This window comes from Trichosurus vulpecula, chromosome 4 (assembly GCF_011100635.1).
Source record: "Trichosurus vulpecula isolate mTriVul1 chromosome 4, mTriVul1.pri, whole genome shotgun sequence".
NCBI classification, from domain to species: domain Eukaryota; kingdom Metazoa; phylum Chordata; class Mammalia; order Diprotodontia; family Phalangeridae; genus Trichosurus; species Trichosurus vulpecula.
The window spans coordinates 293,884,575-293,907,694 of NC_050576.1; the positions used below are offsets into that span (position 1 = coordinate 293,884,575).

Below are 23,120 nucleotides of genomic sequence, written 5' to 3' on the forward strand. Positions count from 1 at the left end.
GTCAGGTACTATGCTTCATCTTCTGACCTCTGGAATTGTGGCTGGTCAATGCATTGCTAGTCTTTCAAAACTATCTGTCTTAACAGATACTGTAATAACTCTTCTCCTAGTTCTAGTTACTTCTCTTGGTATCAGTTCATACAAGCCACCCTATGGCGCTTCTCTAAAACTGCCCTTTTTCATAATTCCTTATGACACAATAGTACTCTATTATATTCATGTATCATAATTTGTTCAGCCATTCCCCAATTGATGGGCACCCCCTTAGTTTCCAGTACTTTGTACCACAAAAGGAGCTGATATAAATATCTTTGCGCATAGGGGTCCGTTTCCTCTTTCTTTGATCTCTTTGGGTGATAGGCTTTGTCATGGCACTGTGGGATCAAAATTTAGTAGAACTAACTTTGGGGCATAGGTCCAAATTGCTTTCCAGAATGACTAGGCCAATTCATAGCTCTACTAACAGTGTACTAACGTACCTGTTTTTCCAAAGCACCTGTATCATGTGCCATTTTGTCAACTTTGCCAATCTGATGGGGTGAAGGCAGAACCTCAAGAGTTGCTTTAAATATTCTAAGCCTATTGCAGAAGAATGGTCAATCTGTAGTCAGGGAAGACTGAGTTTCTTACACCAAAGAAATTACAGGTCAAGATTCCCTTCTTGCTCTATGACAAATCTTAAATAATTTGAGGTAGAAAGTCAGTCTGAACTATAGACTGTTTTTAAAATAAATCACAGGCTCCTAGAATTTTTAAAAGCTGAAAACAGCCTTAGTTTATTTAGCCCAACTAGAGGTGGAGAGTTATCTATCTAGAAACAGATGTACAAAGTAAACCTCAGCCCAGCAGCCCAATTCCATACTAATGTATCTAAGTTAATATAAAATCTTACTATAATTAAATTAACTATACTAACAAGTACTGTGTCTTATTTTAAGGGGACACAATGTAAGATACTTGCTTAACATGGGTAATTGGTATGTTTGCTATACCTAAATCTAGATTATTAGTAAGTAGAAATAGACATCTTGTTTTATCTCCTTCCTGATTAGCCCAGGTAAAGAAAAGTCAAAGAAATTGATTCTTGCTTAAATCACTTTTTTACACGGAACCACAGGATTTCAAGTTGCTGTTTTTTAACTTCTATACTATTATTCAGAATAAAGAGTTCTTCTCTGTTAGTGCCGTATAGTAATAGGATCTATTTGATATAAATAAATCTGTATCAGAGCTGGCGAATATATTACAGCTTAAGGAGGAGTGTAGTTTAAAGTAAATGAAGGTAAAGTATTCACCGCCTGTAGTATGTGAATACTATATTATACTATACTACTCCTGGTACAGAAATTTCCTTGAATTATCTTGAAAATAGACCATAACATAAAAATATGTCATAAATTAAGCTTAACTTTCTTACTTTATTCAGTTTTTACATGCTTTTACTATTTAATAATTCTAGGAGAGACAAGTGGCACTATCTTAAATGTCTGAAACCAATTTAAATATTCAACAGGAAACTGGATTCATAGCTCTAAAGAATGAGGCCACCTTAATACTCAAGAACTCTTCTTTAGAAAAAATAAATTAAAATTAGTCATCAGGTACCACCCAAAACACAGATAAAGTCTGATGTTTTTCTTTATGGAAACAGTAAATTACAGTGACAAGCCCAATCCAAGGCATTTAAAATATAGTGTGATTTTAACTTATAAGTAAACACGCCATTGGAAGAAACAAAAGGAGAGCGTGTTAAAATGAGGGTTTTGAATTAAAAGGCTATATTTGGACTCTGTTGCTAGAAAGAGCTATGTATGATACTTTCCAGTCTCTCCTAGACACCTAGGTGAAAGGCATTATTATGTGGAGAAGTTAAAGTATCTGTTCTCAGGAATTCACGGAATGGACCAAATGAAATTTGGTTACCTCTAACTTCAAATTGAATACCTAAGCAGGCCCTGAATTTCCCAGGCCCTATTGCTGGAAATCCTCATATGAGTCAAAAATAAAGTATTTACATCTTAAACACATCCTTCAAACTGTTATGTCCCGGAAAAAAAAAAATCTAAGCTTCTAGAATCAGAAGCTGGCTGTGATTTGGTTGACAGCTGGCATTTACATGGCTCTTTAAGGTTTTCGAAGCACTTTATACATGGTAACTCATCTGATCCTTAACACGATCTCCTAGGAGGTAGGTGTAATTAATATTCCCATTTTACAAATGAAGAAACTGAGGCACAGAGAGACCTTTACCCAGGGTCACGCTGCTCTGAAGTGCCTGAAGTATGATGAGAACCTGGGCTTCTTCACTCCAAGTCCTGTGGTCTTTCCCATGTGCCATGTTCATAGATATGCTTAGATTAAAATCAAACAGAAGTATAGCATGTGAAAACTTACACTCCAATACAGGGCTAAAATTATACTCATTGCACCTATCTAAAAAGAAGTTTAACTTTCCTCAAAGAAAGAACACAACCCCAAACCCATTTCTGACTGAAGACATTAAATAAACTTAGGTAGGTTTCCTTGTGAATAGATCCAGTCAGATCAAAGCTCTCTTCAAATTCCTTCGGTGACTCCCCCGCTTACCGAGATAGTAACAATAATGATGATGGTGAGGACGGCAGCTAACACTTACACAGTGCATACCACATGCTGGGAACTGGGTTAAGGGCTTTATAATCATTATCTCACTTGATCCTCACAACAACCCTGAGAGGTGGGTGCTATTATCTTCCCCATTTACCAAACAAGGAAACTGAAGTGAACAGAAGTAGGAAGTATCTGAGGCTACATTTGAACTCAGGTCTTCCTGACCTCAGGTCCAGCACTCTATCCACTGTACCACCTACCTGCCCTATATAAAATAAATGAAGCATAAAGCTGTTGCCTAACATCCAAGAGCTCCAAAATCTGTCACTATCATACCATTCCATTTGGATTTCCTGCCGATTTTTCTGATATATCTATGTTCAATCAAAGTACACTACTTATCCTCCATCTATAACCTACGCTTTCTTGGTGTTTTTATTTTTAAACCAACAATGCCTCCTTCCCTTCTCTTTGCAGGTTCATCATCCAAATCCTGCTCCCCAATAGTGGGTGAGACTCAAGGCTATCATGAGCTGTCTTCTTTCCCTCTCTAGGTGACCTCATCAGCTACTAGGAGTTCACATTATCTCTAGGCAATCTCCACTGGCTTAAAGGACATCTCAGACACAGCACGTTCAAAACTGAACTCATTCTTTCCTCCAAAACCCTCCCCTCTTGCTAACTTCCCTATTACCATCATGGACATCTACCTTTCTAATACCTCTCACATACGCTCCCTTCCGTCCTGACACATCATTATACGGCACGATTACTGCAACAGCCTGATGGTTGGTCTCCCCGCCTCAAAGTCTCTCCCATGCTAATTCTCCAACTAGCATTCAAAGTATAGGTCTGATGTGCCCATGTCACCCAGCCCCACTATATACAACAGATATCAGTGATTCCCTCTCTGGCTTTTAAAAGCCCTTTAGAACTTGGCCCCTTCCTACCTTTTCAGTCCTCTTATACCTCATTCCCTTGACATACTCTCTATGACCCAGTTACACTGGCCTCCTTGCTGTTCCTAGCAAAAGACGCTCCACCTCCCAACTTCTTGTATTTTCACTGGCTATCCTCCATGCCCAGAATTCTCTCTCCTTATTTCTTAATTTCCTTCAAGTCTTAGCCGAAAACCTTTTGCAGACTTTCCTGACTTTCCCTACCCCTTTTAATGCTTGTTTCTTCCCTCTGCTGATTATCTCCAATTTATCCCGGATATATCTTAGTTTGAATATAGCTGTTTCCGAGGGGCGGAGCCAAGATGGCCGCATGAAGGCAGCGTCTTACCGGAGCTCTCTCACAAGGTCTGTCAGATTCCCATAAAAAAGTGAATTTGGGCAGATTTGAGAGAGTCAGAAACTGCAAGCAGTCTGCGTGGGGCAAATTTCCGAGCCAGGAGAGTTTGAAAGGCCGGAGGCACAAACCTATAGGCTCGGAGAGTGCTCGGTCGGAGCTGCTCCAGAACAAAGCGGAAGCGGCTGGCCGGGAAATCCACGTGGGAGACGGGCTGGGAGAAAGCTGGGCGCCGGAAACCGGCGGAGATCCCCAGACCTCCCAACACAGGACGGCAGTCTGTGCGAGCTATGAGAGGCAGCGCAACGCCACCGGCCGTGAAAATACCCACTCCTAACGCTTGCTAAACCCAGGAACTCGGCTTCTTGAACTTCCGGAAGACTCAATGGCCAGGTAAAAGGCTCTAATCCCTCCCCCCCTCACCCAGAGAATTCCTGGGAAAAAAAAAAAGAACTGAAACAGAGGAGAAAATAGTGGGGCCTCACAGGACAAATACTAGAACCTCATTAGTCCCAGAGGGGCAGAGTCGGCAGGGGTCAACACCGGGAGCCCAGACATAATCTTGCTCCCCCAGGGGAAGTGCCAGTCATCAGCTCAAACAACAAACAGCTGAGACCATTGCTGAAAAGCAAGTGCTGGAGAGCACCCACAGGGAGTGAGACGCAAGGGAGCCAGACCCCTCCCCCACACCTCAGGAAACTGAAGGTTATAATTCTAGACTGACCACCCCCAGAATAAGAAAGCTGGGAAAGAAAGCCCTGAGGCCCACAGATAGAAATTCGTTGTAAAGCCAGCAAAAGGCAAACCAACATGAAGAAGAACACAAAAAAACCGAGGACAATAGATTCTTTTTATGGAGACAGGCAGGATCAAAATACAAATATGGAAGAAGAAAGTAATGATACGGTAGATACATCAGATACCTCAAAAGGTAATATGAACTGGTCTCCAGCCCAAAAAGCCCTGCTGGAAGAGCTAATGAAGGATTTTAAAAACCAAATTAGGGAGCTAAAAGAAAATATGGAAAAAAAGATTGACGAAATGGCTACGGAGATTCAGAATCTAGAGAGAGAAAATCACACCCTAAGAGGCAAAATTGGAAAAGGAGACTCAAAAGCAAAATGTAAACACTAACTCATTAAAAATTAGACTTGAGCAAGTGGAAGCTAATGAATCTATGAGGCACCAAGAAGTAATAAAACAAAACGTAAAGAATGAAAAAATAGAAAAAAATGTGAACTATCTGATTGGCAAAACAACCGACCTGGAAAATAGATCCAGGAGAGACAATTTGAGAGTTATTGGTCTACCGGAAATCCACGATGAAAAAAAGAGCCTTGACAGTATCTTAGAAGAAATTATCAAAGACAACTGCCCAGAGGTCCTAGAACCAGAGGGCAAAATAGTCATTGAAAGAATTCACCGATCACCCACTGAAAGAGATCCCAAACTGAAAACACCAAGAAATATTATAGCCAAATTTCAGAGCTATAAACTCAAGGAGAAAATACTGCAAGCAGCTAAAAAGAAGCAATTCAAATATCGTGGAACTACAGTCAGGATCACACAGGATCTCTCAGCTTCCACATTAAAAGACAGGAGAAATTGGAATATGATATTCCGAAGGGCAAAGGAGCTGGGACTACAACCAAGGATCAACTACCCAGCAAAACTAAGCATAACTTTGCAGGCAAGGCGATGGACATTCAATGAAATAAGGGAATTCCAGACCTTCCTGATGAAAAGGCCAGAACTCAATAGAAAATTTGATCTCCAAATACAAAACTCAAGAGAGACATAAAAAGGTAACCAGGGGGAAAAACCCCACAAACCTTATTAACCAATAAGGTTAGGTTGTTTACATCTTTATGTGGGATTATATCATCTGATGTATGTTATATATATATATATACACACACACACACACACACACACACACACACACATATAAGTCATTCATGTGAATGGTACAGCTATTATGACAATTGAAAGGGATATACATAGGTTGTGAATGCCTGTATAAATTAACTGATGTAAAGATATAAAATATAAGTAAGAGATATAAAGGGAGGGCTATGAGGGAAGCGGTAAGGAGGTAGTAGAAAAGGGTAAATTACACCAAATGAAGTGGCACAAAAACATATTATAGTAGAGGGAAAGAAGGGAGGGAGAAGAGCAGTATTTGAGCTTTACTGTCATCTGATCTAGTTCAAGAAGGGAATAACATACTCTGATAAGTTTAGAAATCTAACTTGCCCTACGGGAAGTGGGAGGATAAGGGGGGGAAAGGGAGGGGGGTGGTCAGAAGGGGGAGGAGAAGTAGCAAGTGGGTAACGGTAAGATAAGGGAGGGGAATAAAGAGGGAGGGGTAACTGAGGAAAGCGGCGGTCAAAAGCAAAATTTTGTTGAGGAGGAGAAGGAGAAAGGGAGAAATAAAAGCATAAACAGGGGGAATTAGGATGGAGAAAAAGACACAGATAGAAATCATAACCCTGAACGTGCAGGGGATGAACATTCTCACAAAACAGAAGCAGATAGCAGAATGGATTAAAAACCATAATCCTACAATATGCTGTTTACAAGAAACGCATTTGAAACAGGGGGATACGCATAGGGTAAAGGTAAAAGGCTGGAGTAAAATATATTGTGCCTCAGCTAAAGTAAAAAAAGCAGGTGTAGCAATCCTAATCTCAGACAAAGCAAAAGTAAAGATAGATTCAATTAAAAGAGATAAGGAAGGACATTATATCCTGCTAAAAGGCACCATAAACAATGAAGCAATATCATTGCTTAACATATATGCACCAAGTGGTAAGGCATACAAATTCTTAGAGGAGAGGTTAAGGGAGTTACAGGAAGAATTAGACAGCAAAACTATAATATTGGGAGACCTCAACCTCCCCCTTTCTGAACTTGATAAATCTAACCTCAAAATAAGTAAGAAAAAAGTGAAGGAGGTAAACAGAATTTTAGAAAAGGCACATATGATAGACCTCTGGAGAAAACTGAATGGGGATAAAAGGGAATATACTTTCTTCTCAAAAGTACATGGCACATACTCAAAAATTGACCATGTACTAGGGCATAAAAACCTCACAATCCAGTGCAGAAAAGCAGAAGTAGTCAATGCATCCTTTTCAGATCATGATGCAATAAAAATCATTTTTAATAAAGTACCATGGAAAAATAAGCTAAAAACTAATTGGAAACTAAATTAATTCCAAAGAGTGAGTTGGCCAAAGAACAAATCAGAGAAACAATTAATAATTTCATTCAAGAGAATGACAATAATGAAACAACATACCAAAACTTATGGGATGCAGCAAAAGCATTTCTTAGGGGAAGTTTTATATCTCTAAATGCCTACATGAATAAAATAAGGAAAGAGGAGATCAATGATCTGGGCATATAGCTGAAAAAGCTAGAAAAAAAAGCAAATTGAAAATCCCCAATTAAATACCAAATTAGAAATACTGAAAATCAAAGGAGAGATTAATAAAATTGAAACCAAGAAAACTACTGAATTAATAAATAAAACAAAGAGCTGGTTTTATGAAAAAACCAATAAAATTGATAAACCTTTGGCCAATTTGATCAAAAAAAAGAAAGAAGAAAATCAAATTACCAGTATCAAAAATGAAAAGGGTGAGGTCACCTCTAATGAAGAGGAAATCAAAACAATAATTAGGAATTATTTTGCCCAACTGTATGCCCATAAATTTGACAACCTTAGAGATATAGATGAAAATCTACAAAAACATAAACTGCCCAGGCTAACAGAGAAGGAAGTGAAATTTCTTAATAACCCCATATCAGAAAAAGAAATTGAGCATGCCATCAATGAACTCCCTAGGAAAAAATCTCCAGGGCCAGATGGTTTTACATGTGAATATAGCTGTTTCCATGTTCTCTTCTTCATTAAATTGTGCGCTCTAGGAGGCCAAGGGCTGCTTTCCCTAGATACACAGTAGGTGCTTAATAAATGCCTACTGATTCAACTTAGGCAGATGACTTCCAGAGCTCTATATCTCCTCTGTTCTAGTCCTGCATCACCAATCACCAAATGAACATTTCCCACTGGCTGTCACATCACAAACTCCATGCTCACAAACGTGTAGCTTGAACCAGATCAAAATGTAACTGGGAAATGTTTTTAAAAATAATGTAAGAATACAACACAACAAAAATAACGTTAACTTGTAGCTTTCTATGTCAATACGTAGCCCGCATGGATCTGTTTTCTGTTTAGGTTTGACATCACTGCTGCAGGCATATCAAAATGAACAAATCCAAAGCAAAAGTCATTATTTTCCCCTTAAAACTCCACTACTCTATCTAACTTCCCAACTTTTATCGAGGATAACACCATTCTTTCAGTTACCCAAATCTGCAACCCTGAAATCATACATGACTCTTCAATTTTCCCCATTGCCTATATTCAACTAATTCAAGTCCTACCAATTCTTCCTCCATAGAATCTCTTGCAACTGTCCTCTTCCCTATACTCACAGGACCACCAGCCTTGTCCAGGTTCTCATCACCTCTCAAGTAGAACATACACTGCAAAAGCATCCTAACTGGCCTGGCTTTGTCTAGGCCCTTCCCTCTTCAATTTTACCTCCATACAGATCTGCCATTCCTAAATCACAGGACCGAATGTTACTTCTCTGCTCAGAAAGTTCCAATGGCTCCCTGTTGCCTCTAGAATAAAATTCAAATTCTTGTTTGGCATTTCAAAATCTAAGCCATTCCATCTTCTGTCTCTGTATCTGTACCCAGTCTGTTCCCCATACCTAGAATATACTTAGTCCTCACCCCAACTTAGAATTTTTAGCTCACTTCAAAATTCAGCTCAAATGCATCTTCGGAGAGCTTTCCTCTCCTGCACCTACCCTAATTATTTAGTGTATATATTTTGTGTTTACTTACCTTTTCTTATCTTCATCACTCCCTTACCCAGCCCCTCCCCTCCCAAATGTAAAGCTCCTTAAGGTAAGAAACCATACCTTTGTCTTCCCCCTGCACTTAGTACAGTGCCCAGCACACTATAGGCACCTAAATGGATGTTGATTGATTGTTCAAATTGTTCCCTATTCCTAGAAAGCCCTCAATCTATTTAATGCTTGTCTTTCCAAAAGTTTTATTAACGTTTTAAAATACCAGTTACTTAATGTCTCTCTGTACCTTCTTCAGCCTTGTTGTTCCCTCCCACCCCCCAAAAAAGAACTCACCCTTCTGACAAGAAAAATAACTCAGAAAAAACCAAGGGACACATGAACCTAATCTGGGAGCATAGGAGCCATTATGCATTGGTGACCTCCCACATCTCTATCAAGAAAGGGTGTATTTCCTCTGAAACTAATATGAATGCATTTAATCCAAATTCAATGGCCAGTTAGTGCCGTTTTCCTTTATATTACTGTAGTCACTGTACATATTATTATTTTGGCCTGCCCTCTTCATTCTGCAATTAGTCCATATAACTTTTCCCACACTATAATAAAAAGCATTATGATGATCATTTTGTTACACATAGAACCTTTCTATCTTTACCCCTTCTGAAGGTACATTCCCAGTAGTAGAATCACAGTCAAAAGATAGGAACTTTTGGGGAAGCAGAGCCAAGATGGTGGTTGGAAAGTAGGGACTTGCTTAAGCTCTCCCCCAAATCCCTCCAAACACCTGTAAAAAAAATGGCTCTGAACAAATTCTACAGCTGCGGAACCCACAAAATAGCAGAGGGAAGCAGGTCTCCAGCCCAGGACTGCCTGAACGGTCGCTGGGAAGGGTCTATTGCACGGTGCTGGGAGCAGAGTGCAGCCCAGCGTGGGCCCCACCAGGACAGAGCAGACCAGGAGTTGGCCTGGAGCAGGTCTTAGGGCAATGAATCACTGAGCTGTGGCAGTTACCAGACTTCTCAACCCACAAATGCCAAAGACCACGGAGCAGGTTAGTGGGAAAACTGCTAGATGGGGTTAGAAAGCGGTCTGGCCCCAGCCCCAGGGGTGGCAAAGGTGGTGTGTAGTGGTAACAGCAGCAGCAGGAAGCCCCTGCGGCTGCTTTCAGAGCTTCAGGGTCAGCTACTTCCGGTGTCCCTGGCTCACACAGTGGGAGGAATCAAGTGGCAGACCAGAGCAGGAGTGCAGGACTTGCTTTGCCCTGCTTGGATCTGGGTAGCAATCCTGGTTTGCGGTTCTTGGGGGAGGAGGAACGCTGCTGTGGCAGAGCTTGCGGTGACAGTGGAGTAGAAGTAGCTCTGAAAACAGCAGCATAGCCCCTAAAGCTTGGGACAAAGCATTCTCTACTCTACAAGCAGTCATATCCTGACAAAAAGCTCAAAGGTCAAGTAGTTGGCTGGGAACATGAAGAGACAGTGTAAACGGTCTCAGATTCAGACTCAGACTTTGGAATCTTTTTTTGGTGACAAAGAAGACCAAAACATACAGCCAGAAGAAGTCAACGAAGTCAGAGAGCCTACATCAAAAGCCTCTAAGGAAAATATGAATTGGTCTCAGGCCATGGAAGAGCTCAAAAAGAATTTGGAAAAGCAAGAAAAAGAAGTAGAGGAAAAATTGGGAAGAGAAATGAGAGAGATACAAGAAAACCATGAAAAACAAGTCAATGACTGGCTAAAGGAGACCCCAAAAAATACTGAAGAAAATAACTCCTTAAAAAATAGACTAACCCAAATGGCAAAACAGCTCCAAAATGCCAATGAGGAGAAGAATACCTTGAAAGGCAGAATTAGCCAAATGGAAAAGGAGGTCCAAAAGACCACTGAAGAAAATACCACCTTAAAAATTAGACTGGAGCAAGCAGAAGCTAGTGACTTTGTAAGAAATCAAGATATTATAAAACAGAACCAAAGGAATGAAAAAATGGAAGACAATGTGAAATATCTCACTGGAAAACCCACTGACCTGAAAAACAGATCCAGGAGAGACAATTTAAAAATTGCTGGACTACCTGAAAGCCATGATCAAGAAAAGAGCCTAGACATCATCTTCCAAGAAATTATCAAGGAAAACTGCCCTGATATTCTACAGCCAGAGGGTAAAATAGAAATTGAAAAAATTTACCAATTGCCTCTTGAAAAACATCCCCAAAAGAAAACTCCTAGGAATATTGTCACCAAATTCTAGAGTTCCCAGGTCAAGGAGAAAATAATGCAAGCAGCCAGGAAGAAACAATTTGAGTATTATGGAAACACAATCAGAATAACATAAGATCTAGCAGCTTCTACACTAAGGGATTGAAGGGCTTGGAATATGATATTCTGGAGGTTGAAGGAGCTAGGATTAAAACCAAGAATCGCCTACCTGGCAAAATTGAGTATAATGCTCCAAGGCAAAATATGGACTTTTAATAAAATAAAGGACTTTCAAGCATTCTTGGTGAAAAGACCAGAGCTGAATAGAAAATTTGACTTTCAAACACAAGAATCAAGAGAAGCATGAAAAGGTAAACAAGAAAGAGAAATCATAAGGGACTTACTAAAGTTAAACTGTTTTGTTTACATTCCTACATGGAAAGATGACGTGTGTAATTCATGAGACCTTTCTTAGTATTGGGGTAGTTGAAGGGAATATATACATATACGCACACACACACACACACACACACACACACACACACACATATATGTACAGACGGAGGGCACAGGGTGAGTTGAATATGAAGGGATGATATCTAAAAAATAAAATTAAGGTATGAGAGAGGAATATATTGAGAGAGAGGGAGAAAGGGAGATGGAATGGGGTAAATTATCTCACATAAAAGTGGCAAGAAAAAGGAATTCTACTGGAAGGGAAGAGGGGGCAGGTGAAAGGGAATGAGTGAATCTTGCTCTCATTCGATTTGACTTGAGGAGGGAATAATATACACACTCAATTGGGTACCTTACCTCACAGGAAAGTAGGGGGAAGGGGATAAAAAAGGGGGGATGATAGAAGGGAGGGCAGATAGGGGGAGGAGGTAATCAAAAGCAAACACTTTTGAAAAGGGACAGGGTCAAGGGAGAAAACTGAATAAAGGGGGACAGGATAGGATAGAGGGAAATATAGTCTTTCACAACATGAATATTGTGGAAGTGTTTTACATAATGGTACATGTGTGGCCTAGGTTGAATTGCTTGCCTTCTTAGGGAGGGTGGGTAGGAACGGAAGAGGAGAGAGAATTTGGAACTCAAAGTTTTAAAATCAGATGCTCAAAAGAAAAATTTGTTTTTTCATGCAACTGAGAAATAAGATATATAGGGAATGGGGCACAGAAATCTATCCTGCCCTACAAGAAAGGAGAAAGGGTGTGTGTGGGGGGAGTGGGGTGACAGAAGGGAGGGTTGACTGGGGAACGGGGCAATCAGAATATATGCCATCTTGGAGTGGGGGGAGGGTAGAAATGGGGAGAAAATTTGTAACTCAAAATCTTGTGGAAATCAAAGGTGAAAACTAAAATATTAAATAAACAATAAAATAAATTAGAAAAAAAAAGACAGGAACTTTTCCACATAATTCCAAATGATTTTCCAGAACTGTGCTAATTCACATGCATACTAAGAGCATTAGCCTGTCTTCCCATAGACCTTCAAACACGATTTCTGTCTGTTTTTATTTTTGCTAATTTGACACCATCTATTCTTCAATGCCCAGCTCAAATACAGTCCTCTCCAAGAGGTCTTCCATGAGTCCTAGTGACGGCCTTTTCTACCTTGAACTTTACGTATCACTTCACTCACTTATGATATCCCTGTACTAAACACAGTTCACTAAGTGTTGGGGCCACTTCTTAAACTTCATATACTACAGTACTTTACACACAGTGGGCCTTTTAATGTTTATTTGATTCAGTTACTACGGAACTGACCGGAATCAATGTTTAACAAATGCTCAATTTGTCTAAAATCTCTACTTTACTAAACCCCAAAGTTAGTGTTGTAGCACATAGTAGGTATTTAATAAAAACTTGCTGAATTGAATTCACTGCTGAGAAGAAATATAAAAAAAGCTGAACCAACATGAAAAATGCATAGTAAAATTATATTAAGAAAATCAGATTTTTGTAAAGTTTAAAGTAATTTCTTTCCCTGTATCCTCAGGTTTTATTGAAAATTATGTTAAGTTAGGAATTCAAGATCTTCCTTAAAATATTCAATTACAAGACTCCCATTTTAAAGACTGGAAGAAATAAAAATAATTATGATCAATGGTATATTTAAAGGTAATTTTTAAAAGCAAGATTCTGATAGTTATTTTAAATATTTTTAATGAGACAAAGGAAGACAGACTTTTTAAAATCCACTAGACTTTTCCAGTTACTTATCTTCTTGCCCATTCTATTTTAAATAATCATAATGAATGTTATTTCTTGCATTTTCATCCATCCCTCTAATGAGGAAACTGAAGGATCAAAATAGTTTTCTAAAATCATTAGGCCAAAAACATGATATTCTGGCCAACAAACTGCACAGCTGCTCTCTACATCAACCTTTCCATTCAAACTTCCTAGTTAGGGCATATCTATCTACAATCCTGTGAGAACTGTACAATAAGCCTTTTGAACTTAGCAGAATTTGAGTTTTGTTGGTATAGCCTTTGAAGACTCAGATTCACTTTGGGGTTTTACTCTCTATCATGGGTTCTCCTCTCTATCATAGTTTTCTGTGTACATTTTAACTACCTATTAGATTAAGTTTTCTTAGAGCAAGGATTGTGTTTATCATTTTATCCCCACCATATCTAGCATGCTGCCTTTGTCTTCCCCTACATAGATACCTAACAAAAATGTGTTGCATTGAAATTGGCAATATCCATGCGCAATCTACAAATACCTTATTTTAACAGCAAAAGAAATTTTCTAATTCATGTCTTTTAGATAAAAAGTATAAATTCAATTCATAAGGGAATCGGGCTCTTTAGCACATTTTCCTTTTCAGACATACTGGTTTGGTGGGGGAGGTACATTTCTCAAAGACACCTCAAACCTTCATCTACATGACTTTATAAAGGGAACAAAATTTAAATATGCAAAGGGTAAAAAGCAGGTCACTGAGTCTTAAAAGAAAGGCATAGGAAATACATAATTTCCATTCTTCCATAAAATATTCAATTGGGTTAATACTACGAGTCAGACATAGACAAAGGCTGGGGATACAACAACAAAAAATGAAACAATTCCTGCTCTAAGGGGAGTCTGTATACTATTGGGCAGTGGAGGGGGATACAAATACAAACAAGTAAAATACAAGATGAAGTGAAGAAGGAGAGAACACTAACAACTAATAGTTAGATGCAGGTGAGGATTCAGAGGCAGTAGCCCCAAGGCACACACACAAGAAAGTAGATAAAGAGGAAGAGGAGCAAAAGATAGAATGCGCTCCGAGCAAAGGAGCAGAGAGAATGTGTTAGAAGACAGAAAAACGGAGATAGACTATTGAGTTCAAGGAGCAACTTAACAGGGAACTAGTAGTCCAGATTTGCTAAAAGAAAGGGGAGAGGGAAGGGAGGTCAAATGAGGTGGGAAAGGCAGGTTAAAACCAAAGGAAAGGGCTTTAAATTGCAGATAAAGAATTTTGATTTTATTCTAGAAGCAATAAGGAACCACTGAAGATTTATGACCAAGGGAGTAATGGGGTCAGATCTGTGACACAGGAAGATTATCTGGCAGCTATACGGAAAGGAACTAGTTAGAAGGCCCAGATGAGAGGGTATACTGTCCTGAGTTAAGGTTGCCGACATAAGTAGAGTTGGAGAGAGGTGAGGGAATTGGAGGAATAAAATGTGATTTTCTGGGGTTACAGGCCTAGGTTGACAAGACAACAGAAATAGGTCAAGTGTGGAGGCAAGTCAAGTTTAATAATAATAACTTGCATTTATAGAACATTTTAAAATTCACCAAGTGCTTTACATGTGTTATCTCATTTTATTCTCACAATAACCCTGGAAGGCAGTGCTATTACTGTCCCCACTTTACAGATGAGGAACTTGGGTCTTCCTGATTCCAGATACAGGGCTCTCTCTACAACACTGTGAACTAACTGATCCTTTCCAGCAGGGACTGGCTTTTGCCTTTGTTTTCTCTCTGTCTGTCTGTCTATCTGTCTTTCTTTACAATGTAAAGCACGTACATGGCTCTTAATGCTACCTAGCTGACTGATTGAAGAGGAAAAAGACTTTTGGACATGTTGAATTTGAGATGCCAAGGGACATGTATTAACAGCAATGTTTAGAAGGCAGCAGGTAATGCAAGATGGGAATTTTGACTAGAAATTTAGGAGTTATCCATAACACAATAATAAATGAATCAACAAGAAAGGATGAGATCAAGAGGGGGAGGCTATAATGAGGGAAATGAGGAATCTCCATTCAGTGATAAAGTAGAAAATGTTGGCTCATGGAATTAATGTTTTTCAAGAGAGTATGTTTTGGTCACCAGAAATACAGGAAGATGTTGACTTGTTCATTTTTCTTTCTAATGGTTCTAGTTCAGGAAAGGGAGATTAGACTTTTCCTAGTCTTACCCGCAACCTTCACAGAGTATAGTACTTTTAACACCTTATATTTTTATATTTTTTCTCTAAAAACAAATATCAAGACTCTTTTGGTCTCTGACTGAAACACAATGTTCTAAGTGCACGGCAAAGTTCACTACTTACTGCTTTTCTATGCATACCCTCTCCAAATCAAGTTAACCAGCATTATAAGATGTAAAGTTCATTTTTTAAATGCTTCAGTTCTCTCTAGCTGTCATTATGGATAGTGGAAGAGCTAACAGAGTGAGTTTTCAAAACTTTGCCAATCTAGTTTTGCTTTCTATGACTAGAGGCTGCTTAAATTGAAAATTATGAATTGATGGTGAAAAAAAATACCCAACATTTGTTTTTGAGGTTGTTTTTCTTTTTGTTCAACAATAGCTGCTAGGAATAGTAGATAGCCAGGAAAGGCACCTATTATTTTTTTTTTGCACCTATTATTTTTAGCTCTTTATCCTTTACAAATTACCCAATCCCAAGATTCCTATCATAACTAGCCTCAAAGTCACATAGTTATCTGACATGAACAATGGTACTATTAGCTATATTTCTATGATACTAGGACTAAAAAGAAAAACTAATGAATTAGTGGTTAAAAGAATGGATGACAAATTACAGAAAGTTCAAAGAATATACATGTGAAATACTATCTCTTTTAAAGAAACAAAGTGGCATTCAAAGAATGAATTTGGATAAATAATAATTGCAGCTTTTATGTTACACTTCACAGTTACAAAGCACTTTCAATTACATTATTTTATTTATTCTTCAGGGGAACCCTGTAAAGTAGCACTGGAAAGTATTAGGAGCTAAGAGAGGGGAAAGGCAGGCAGAGGCCTTGCTGAGATGTCCCACAACTTATACAAGGGCCAATACTTCATGAAATTACATTATACGGATGGGGAAATTGGAACTCATTGAGGTTAACCAACTAGGTTATGGTCTCAAAGCTATATGTACCCTGGCAAGGACCAAAACATGGGTCTACCAACCCTGGTCATGTTTTTTTCACCAGTCCATACAGCCTCTCTCAAAATAATAGAATTCTTCATCACAAAAAAGGATTTTGAAATATTTGATGGCAAAGTAGTTCTTTCAGTTTTAGTTTCCAAGGAAACAGATCATCTAAAATAAGGTGAAGAAATTAAAAATGGGGGGCGGGGAATGTGGGCACTTCTTATGTGTTGCTCTGATTTTGTTTCTATGGAGATTAAAGGGCAGCCCAAAAATCAAGTGCGGTAGACAAGTGTGGAAATAGATCAAGTTTTTCGCATCACTTTCAGAGAATTGATTAAAAGCCAAAAGCCAAAAAAATTAGCTTCAAAAGTCAGGTGCAGATGAAAACATTTTCAACAGTCATTATGTTAGTTAACATAAGACACTATAGGCAGTCTTTACTTTTATCTAGTCTGCTCATTCATCTTGGTGGATAGAGCACCAGGCTTGGAAACAGGAAGACTCAGAGTTCAAACTCTGCCTCAGATCCGTAACTACCTGTGTAACCCAGAGTAATATAACTTCTCTTTGCCTCAGTTCCTCATCTGTAAAATGGGGATAATAATAGCACCTATGTCCCAGGTTGGTTGCGAGGATCAAATAGACTAATATTTGCAAAAAGTTTAGCATGGTGCCTGGCAGGCAGTAAACACTATATGGTGTTAGCTATGATTATTAATAAAAACCTATATTTCACTAGGTGGTGCAGTGAGTAGTGTTGGGCCTGGAGTCAGGTTGACTCATCTTCCTGAGTTCTGATCCAACCTCAAACATTTAGTAGGTGTGTGACCCTGGGTAAGACACTTAATGCTGTTTGCCTCAGTTTCCTCATCTGTAAAATGAGCTGGAGAAGGAAATGGTAAGCCACTCTAGTGTCTTTGCCAAAAAAATCCAAATGGGGTCACAAAGAATTGGACATGACTAAACAGCAATATTTCACATACCAGTGCCTTTACTTATGCACATTGGGTCAGAATTTTGCCTTACTATAATCTGCTTTATCATGTGGCATCTCAAAGAACATTTGTTGTTTTTCAGTCATTTGAACCCTGTCTGACTTTTCATGACCAAGGTTACATAGTTAACCATGGGAAGTATACAATCCATACCCACAACTTTTGACTCCAAGGACAAGGATCAGAAAAGAGACTGGACCTAGGATTTTCATGATACAAGGAACACCCCGGATGAGGAACTCCATCTACCAATGCAGGTTAATACCTTTTCTGCAAATGCCAGTATGTGTCTGAGGCAGGATTTCAAGCTGGCGTACCTCTCTGTCACCAAACACAGACTTCTAGGGAGCTCCCAGGTGAAGAACCTCCCTCTACATATGCAAGCTGGTATCTTTTCTGCAACTTAGTCTTAAAGAACTCTCTACAGTACTGAGGTTCAGTGAGTGACTTGCCCATGGTCACAGAGCCAGCAAGGGTGACAACTGGCATAAGAAGCCAGGTCTTCCTGATTCAGAGGCCTTCTCTCTATCCACTATGCCACACAGCACTGAATTCTCCAGCTCCTACCTGGAAGTAATGCTATGGCTATATTAGACAAAATCTTCATGGACATACTGTTATAGTATGCTATCGCCCCAGTTTTTCCAGAACTGAGTACGATGTCTACTTCGGAGGTTTATCATTATAATATGAACCATAGGGTTGAACTAAACTTCATTTCCTTAGTCCCCTTCTACCTGCAAAATTCTATACACATGACTTTTCTCCAAACCCTCCATGTAATTTGTGACAACTTATCAACTTGGATTGAATGAACAGTAAGAGTGTCAATTTTGTTTTTAAAACCCTTTAGGTCTTCTTAGACAGGCAATTTTTAAAATGTGAGTCCATAATGTAAGTCTTTTCAAACTAAGTTTCTCTTAATTACCCACTACTCTTGGGTGTGCAAGTATGCTGACAGCTGCACAAAAATAAAATGATTATTTAATTTCTCCTTTCAACATAGTTCATGATCTTGAATATTCTAGATGTATTTCATTCACTGAAACTATAAAGTACAGAATCCACACGTTTACAGACTTAAAACTGAGAGGGACCTTTAAGGGTCATCTAGTCAAAAAACTCTGGATGTTGGGAGATGAGGAAACTGAGGCTCAAAAGAATGGCAGAGCCAGAATTTGACCCCCAATACAGCATTCCTTCCACTTCACCATTCTGCCTCAAATTAAGTCAACTATACAAGAATTTGCATTTGCTTTTCATGCTTATTAAGGAATTAAGTGGAAAAAATTAACAAACAGTTACTCTCTTCCATGATAATCATTGTTTTACTTCCATTTTTAAGCCAATACTGAACAGATACCATGTTACTATGAATACAGACCATACCCCAAGATGATTTCTCTGAGAAGGAAAAAAATGTCAAGGTCCAACAAAAAAAAATGATGTGATTATAGTATTTGAATATCTAATAATAAAGCTGTTTAAAACACTTTGGACATGAATGTCTTTATTGATGTTTATTATTTCTGTGTATTAGTCCTTTTCACTATAGCTCTAGGAACCACATGATAAGCCACTTTAGTTTATAGAAGCTAGCTTTGAGAGACAAGGGCTGGATAGTAACAGATCGATATGGCAGTCAGCTAGAAGGTATGGTGGACCTCTGGACACTTTACTAGCTGTGTGACCCTGGGCCTGTCACAATTTTTCTCAGTCTGTATTTCTTAATCTATAAAATGGGGGTAATGGTACCTAACAGGGTTGTTGTGAGGATCAAATGAGACAACATATGTAAAGCATTTTACAAACCTTCATGAACTGTATAAATATTAAGCTACTATCACTATTATCTTATTTCTAAGATGAGCTATTCTGTTATACACCTGCCTCACAGCAGGCTAACTTAGTAAAAACACCCTTTTAACACAATTATACAAATAATCTATACCTCTTAATTTATCCATAACTTATTATAAGTCTACAAGGCCAAAAAGAAACTGGGGAAACCCTTTATACAGTCCTGAGTACATCATTTCTAGCGCTTTAGTTCACTCCCTCAAACTGGAAAGAACACAGCAACAGGCATCCAAATACTTGGATAAGTCTTTCTGAGTCTTAGTCTTCTCATCTGCAAAATGGGGATAAATATTTATTCTATAAAGTTATGAGAACCAAGGGCAATAAACCCATTAACTCCTATTCAAAAGTAAGGTATTGTTTCTTCAGTGTTGTGAAGGAATGACATTATCAACTGAGAGAAACTTTAAATAAGGGTTCCGTACACTAACTGAAGCACTTACACATCCCCCTCACAGAGCTAGGATGCCTTCCCATATATTTCAAAAAGGCAAATGGAAAAACAGGGCCAAGAAATCTCCTCCTTAAATTGCTTTCACAGACCTCCAGAAGAAATGGTCTATGTTTACACCATATTTGAAAATTAATTCTTTCCATGTTATGCAGGCAAAACTATCCTTTGAAACAAACAAAAAAAGTGAGAGTATCCCTCAAAACAGAGTAAGAACATTGTTTTAGTGGCAAATTTTGGAAATCTCTAATCAAAGAGTAACACTGCTAAAGATAATTCTGTCTAGGAAGTAAGGCAGAGGAGGAGTTCAGAACTTCCAAAGTACAGGGAAAATTACAAATCATTATAAGGATCTGAGTTTACATTCAAGTGATCAAAATTTTCAAAAAGGATAGAAGAGCCAAGAAAATAAAACTCTGGAAAAAAAAATGGACTCTACAAGTTTAGTCTAATTACGGCCAAAATGATTTCAACAACTCACCTCTAATGTAGTATATATCATGTGGGTGTAGTCTGGGTATGGAAGGATTATACTCAAGACTAAAATGGAATAGCTATGTCAAAGTGGAGCTTTCAATGGGACTCATTTCCTTTGTGTTATCAACTGCCTTCAGTCCAGCTGTAGCAGTGACATTTCACACGCTATGTTTTGTTTATTTTAAACAATTATCCCCACCTTTTCCTTCCTTCCTTCAATGTTAACACAGCCAGGATCGGCCTAATTTATCACCCCACTCTTCACTGCTACCAGCCTCTCTGCCACTTTCAACCCTTCTCAGCCAAATCCTAATTTGACTTAAAGTTTCCTAAAAGTTTATAGCCCATCATATACATTCATTCAACAAGTATTTAATTAGGGCTCATGGGCAAGGCTCCCCGACACACCAACTTTTTTTTGTTTTGTTTTTCACAGGGAGATGTGATTATCTGAGGCCAGTCTTTGGCAACTCAATCTTGGGACAGGTGGACTGAGATTTTACCTATGGGAACTGAGTGAATCCCCTTTCAACTTTTCTCAGCCAAATTCTAATTTGACTCAGTTGCCTAAAAGTTTACAATCCATCATAGACATTCATTCAAAAAGCATTTAATTAGGGGTATATTAACTTTTTTTTCCAGAAGGATCTGCAATTTCTGAGAGAATGATCTTTTTGCGACTCATTTTTGGAACAAGCGGACTGAGATTTTACCAGTGGGAAGTGAGTGAATGAGAATGTGTGACTGGGGGGGGTGCAGGGAGGAGAAAACGGGGCGGTGGGGGGGGGAGGCGGCGCAGATTTCATGAACCTACCAGGCTCTGCCTGAGCACCAGAAAGCAGCTGAGATTAGCAGCTCAGAACGCGGAAGCTCTGTAACCCGGGTGGAAGGGAGCTCACTTTTACTTTCACCCACGTGTGCAGAGAGGGGAGCCCCACCAGTCACCAGAATCCCAGCTAGCGTACAGGGGGAGGGCCCGGGCAGCGCCGCCTCGCCTCGGGCCCGGCTCGCCCTCCCGGATCCCGCGGCGCGGGGCGGCCTGAGCACGGCGGTGCCGGGGCCGCGGGGGCTTACCGTCGGGAAACTCTCGGTCGCTGATATGCTGCAGGTGCGGTCCCTCGCCTCCAGCCGAGTCCGCCTCCTTGGGCTCGGCGGCCGCCAGCACCGCGTCCCCGGCCGCCGCGTCGTAGGCGTCCAGCCGGCGCTCCGGCCCCGCCGCCCCCGCACCCCGGCCGAGTTTGGGGCTGGCATCCGGGGACACGCAACAGGTCACAGTGTTCCCCATGGGACAACCCCTCGGCCCCCCGGCCCTCGCGTCCTGCGGCTCACCCCCGCGCCGCCCCCGGCTCGCTCGTTCTGTCCGCCCGCCCTCCCCGCCCGCCTGCCTGCCGCCCGTCCCCCCGGCCCGGGTTAGCCGCCGCCGCCGGTGCTGCTGCTGCTGCCGCCGCCGCCGCCGCCCCCTCCCCCAACAATGGCGGGGCCGGGCATGGGCAGCCCCAGAGCTATGCCCGGGCTGGGCGGCTCATGTCCGCCCCGAGTCCGCCGCCTCTCCCTTCCCGCACTGCTGAGGACAGCGGCTGCGCTCCGGCAGGGCGGTAGCAGCTGCGCCCCGGCCGCAACACCCAGCGCCGCCGCCGCTCCCGCGCCCGCTCCCGCTCCGCCGCCGCCGCCGCCTCCCACCACCCTACTCTGTGAGGGCAGTGATAGATCGGGCTCATTTAAAAGGGGTGGGAACACGCGAGGCACAGGAGGGGCCGCCGCCGCCGCCGCTGCTGCCGGGGCCACAGGGCTGGGCTGGACTCGGCTCGATTCCCTCCCTAGTCCTCGTCCTCCTCCTCTTCCTCCTCCCTCTCTTTTCCCCGGGTAAAACGCCCTGAGGAGCAGGGAAACCCACCGCCCGCCAACCACTGAATGCCTCTGGGTCACCTGGCTACTAAGAACCAATCAACAGAAGAGTGCCTCTTCTACTCCCGCCCCCTTGGAGTGCTTATCATGTGACTCACAAAGACCTCCCCACAGTCACCACCGGGCGGCCCCCGCCCCGGCAGCCCCTCCCCCTCTGGCTGTCCCTCCTCCTGCCCCTGCCCCTGCCCCTGCCCCTCCCCATCTCCGCTTCCTTTCCCAGACCTAGTCTAGCCAGTCAGAGCGTAAGTCTATTAATCATAGAATTCCTGAAGGCATTTCAATCCAACGGGAATCACTCAGGAAATCCAGTAATCTACTCCATTCCCAACCAAGAGGCCCCCCAAAGGAAAAAAAAAAGGAAAAAAACCCCTCCTATTCACAATTAACATCCTCAGAGACGAATTCCATTCATCCTTCTCCAGATGTTGGGGGGGAGAGAACTGCCATGGGGGAATGAACTTGGAAGAGGGGCGCTGCCGGTTGGGCTCCTAACTTGGTTCTCAAACTTGTGCCAGACCCATTGACATCTGATGCACAGTATCTCTTAACCCTATTGTTCCTGGATCCTCCATCCTCTCTTGGGCCCCCAAGCCGATGATGCCTCACTTCCTTCACTGCCTGGAAGCTAGGGCCTCTCCTCTGAAGCCCATGATTTCTCCAGCCTTGAGTGTTTTACTTTACGTTCCGACCGGAGACGGGAGGGAGCGTGGGGCAAACTGGGCAAATGGTCTCCAGAAACCAGGAGGGATGCCTGGGAACTGACGGATGCAAAAAAGAAAGATCACTCTGAGGGTTTCAAATGGGACGGTGGGCTTAGATATCCTCCTAAGGATATTTTAAAAGAGATAATTCACTGGGGAGAAAAGGGGCATTTTAAGAAAGTTGATTTTAATAGGCTTATATAAAGAGTTTAAAGATACCCTTTGTAGAGTGGGGCTTCAGGCAATCTAAGAAAATCTTATTATGCTCAAGAAATTTTTAAAAATGTATATACATCAGAGATCTCCCACTCGCGAAGTTACCTTTATTAGATGGGAAGAGAAAGGATGTAAGACATTTAAAAAGA

At 40.9% G+C, this 23,120-nt stretch overlaps 1 protein-coding gene across 1 annotated transcript in view; it reads right to left on the reverse strand.

Annotated features, from left to right (window-relative positions):
• CCNYL1 (cyclin Y like 1) overlaps positions 1-21,510 on the reverse strand; it is a 71,265-nt gene extending 49,755 nt beyond the window's left edge. The window contains exon 1 of the mRNA XM_036757364.1: positions 21,224-21,510. Coding sequence (XP_036613259.1) covers positions 21,224-21,434 — 211 coding nt within the window. The 5' untranslated portion in view covers positions 21,435-21,510. The remainder of the gene's footprint in view (positions 1-21,223) is intronic.
• Positions 21,511-23,120: the final 1,610 nt, after the last annotated feature.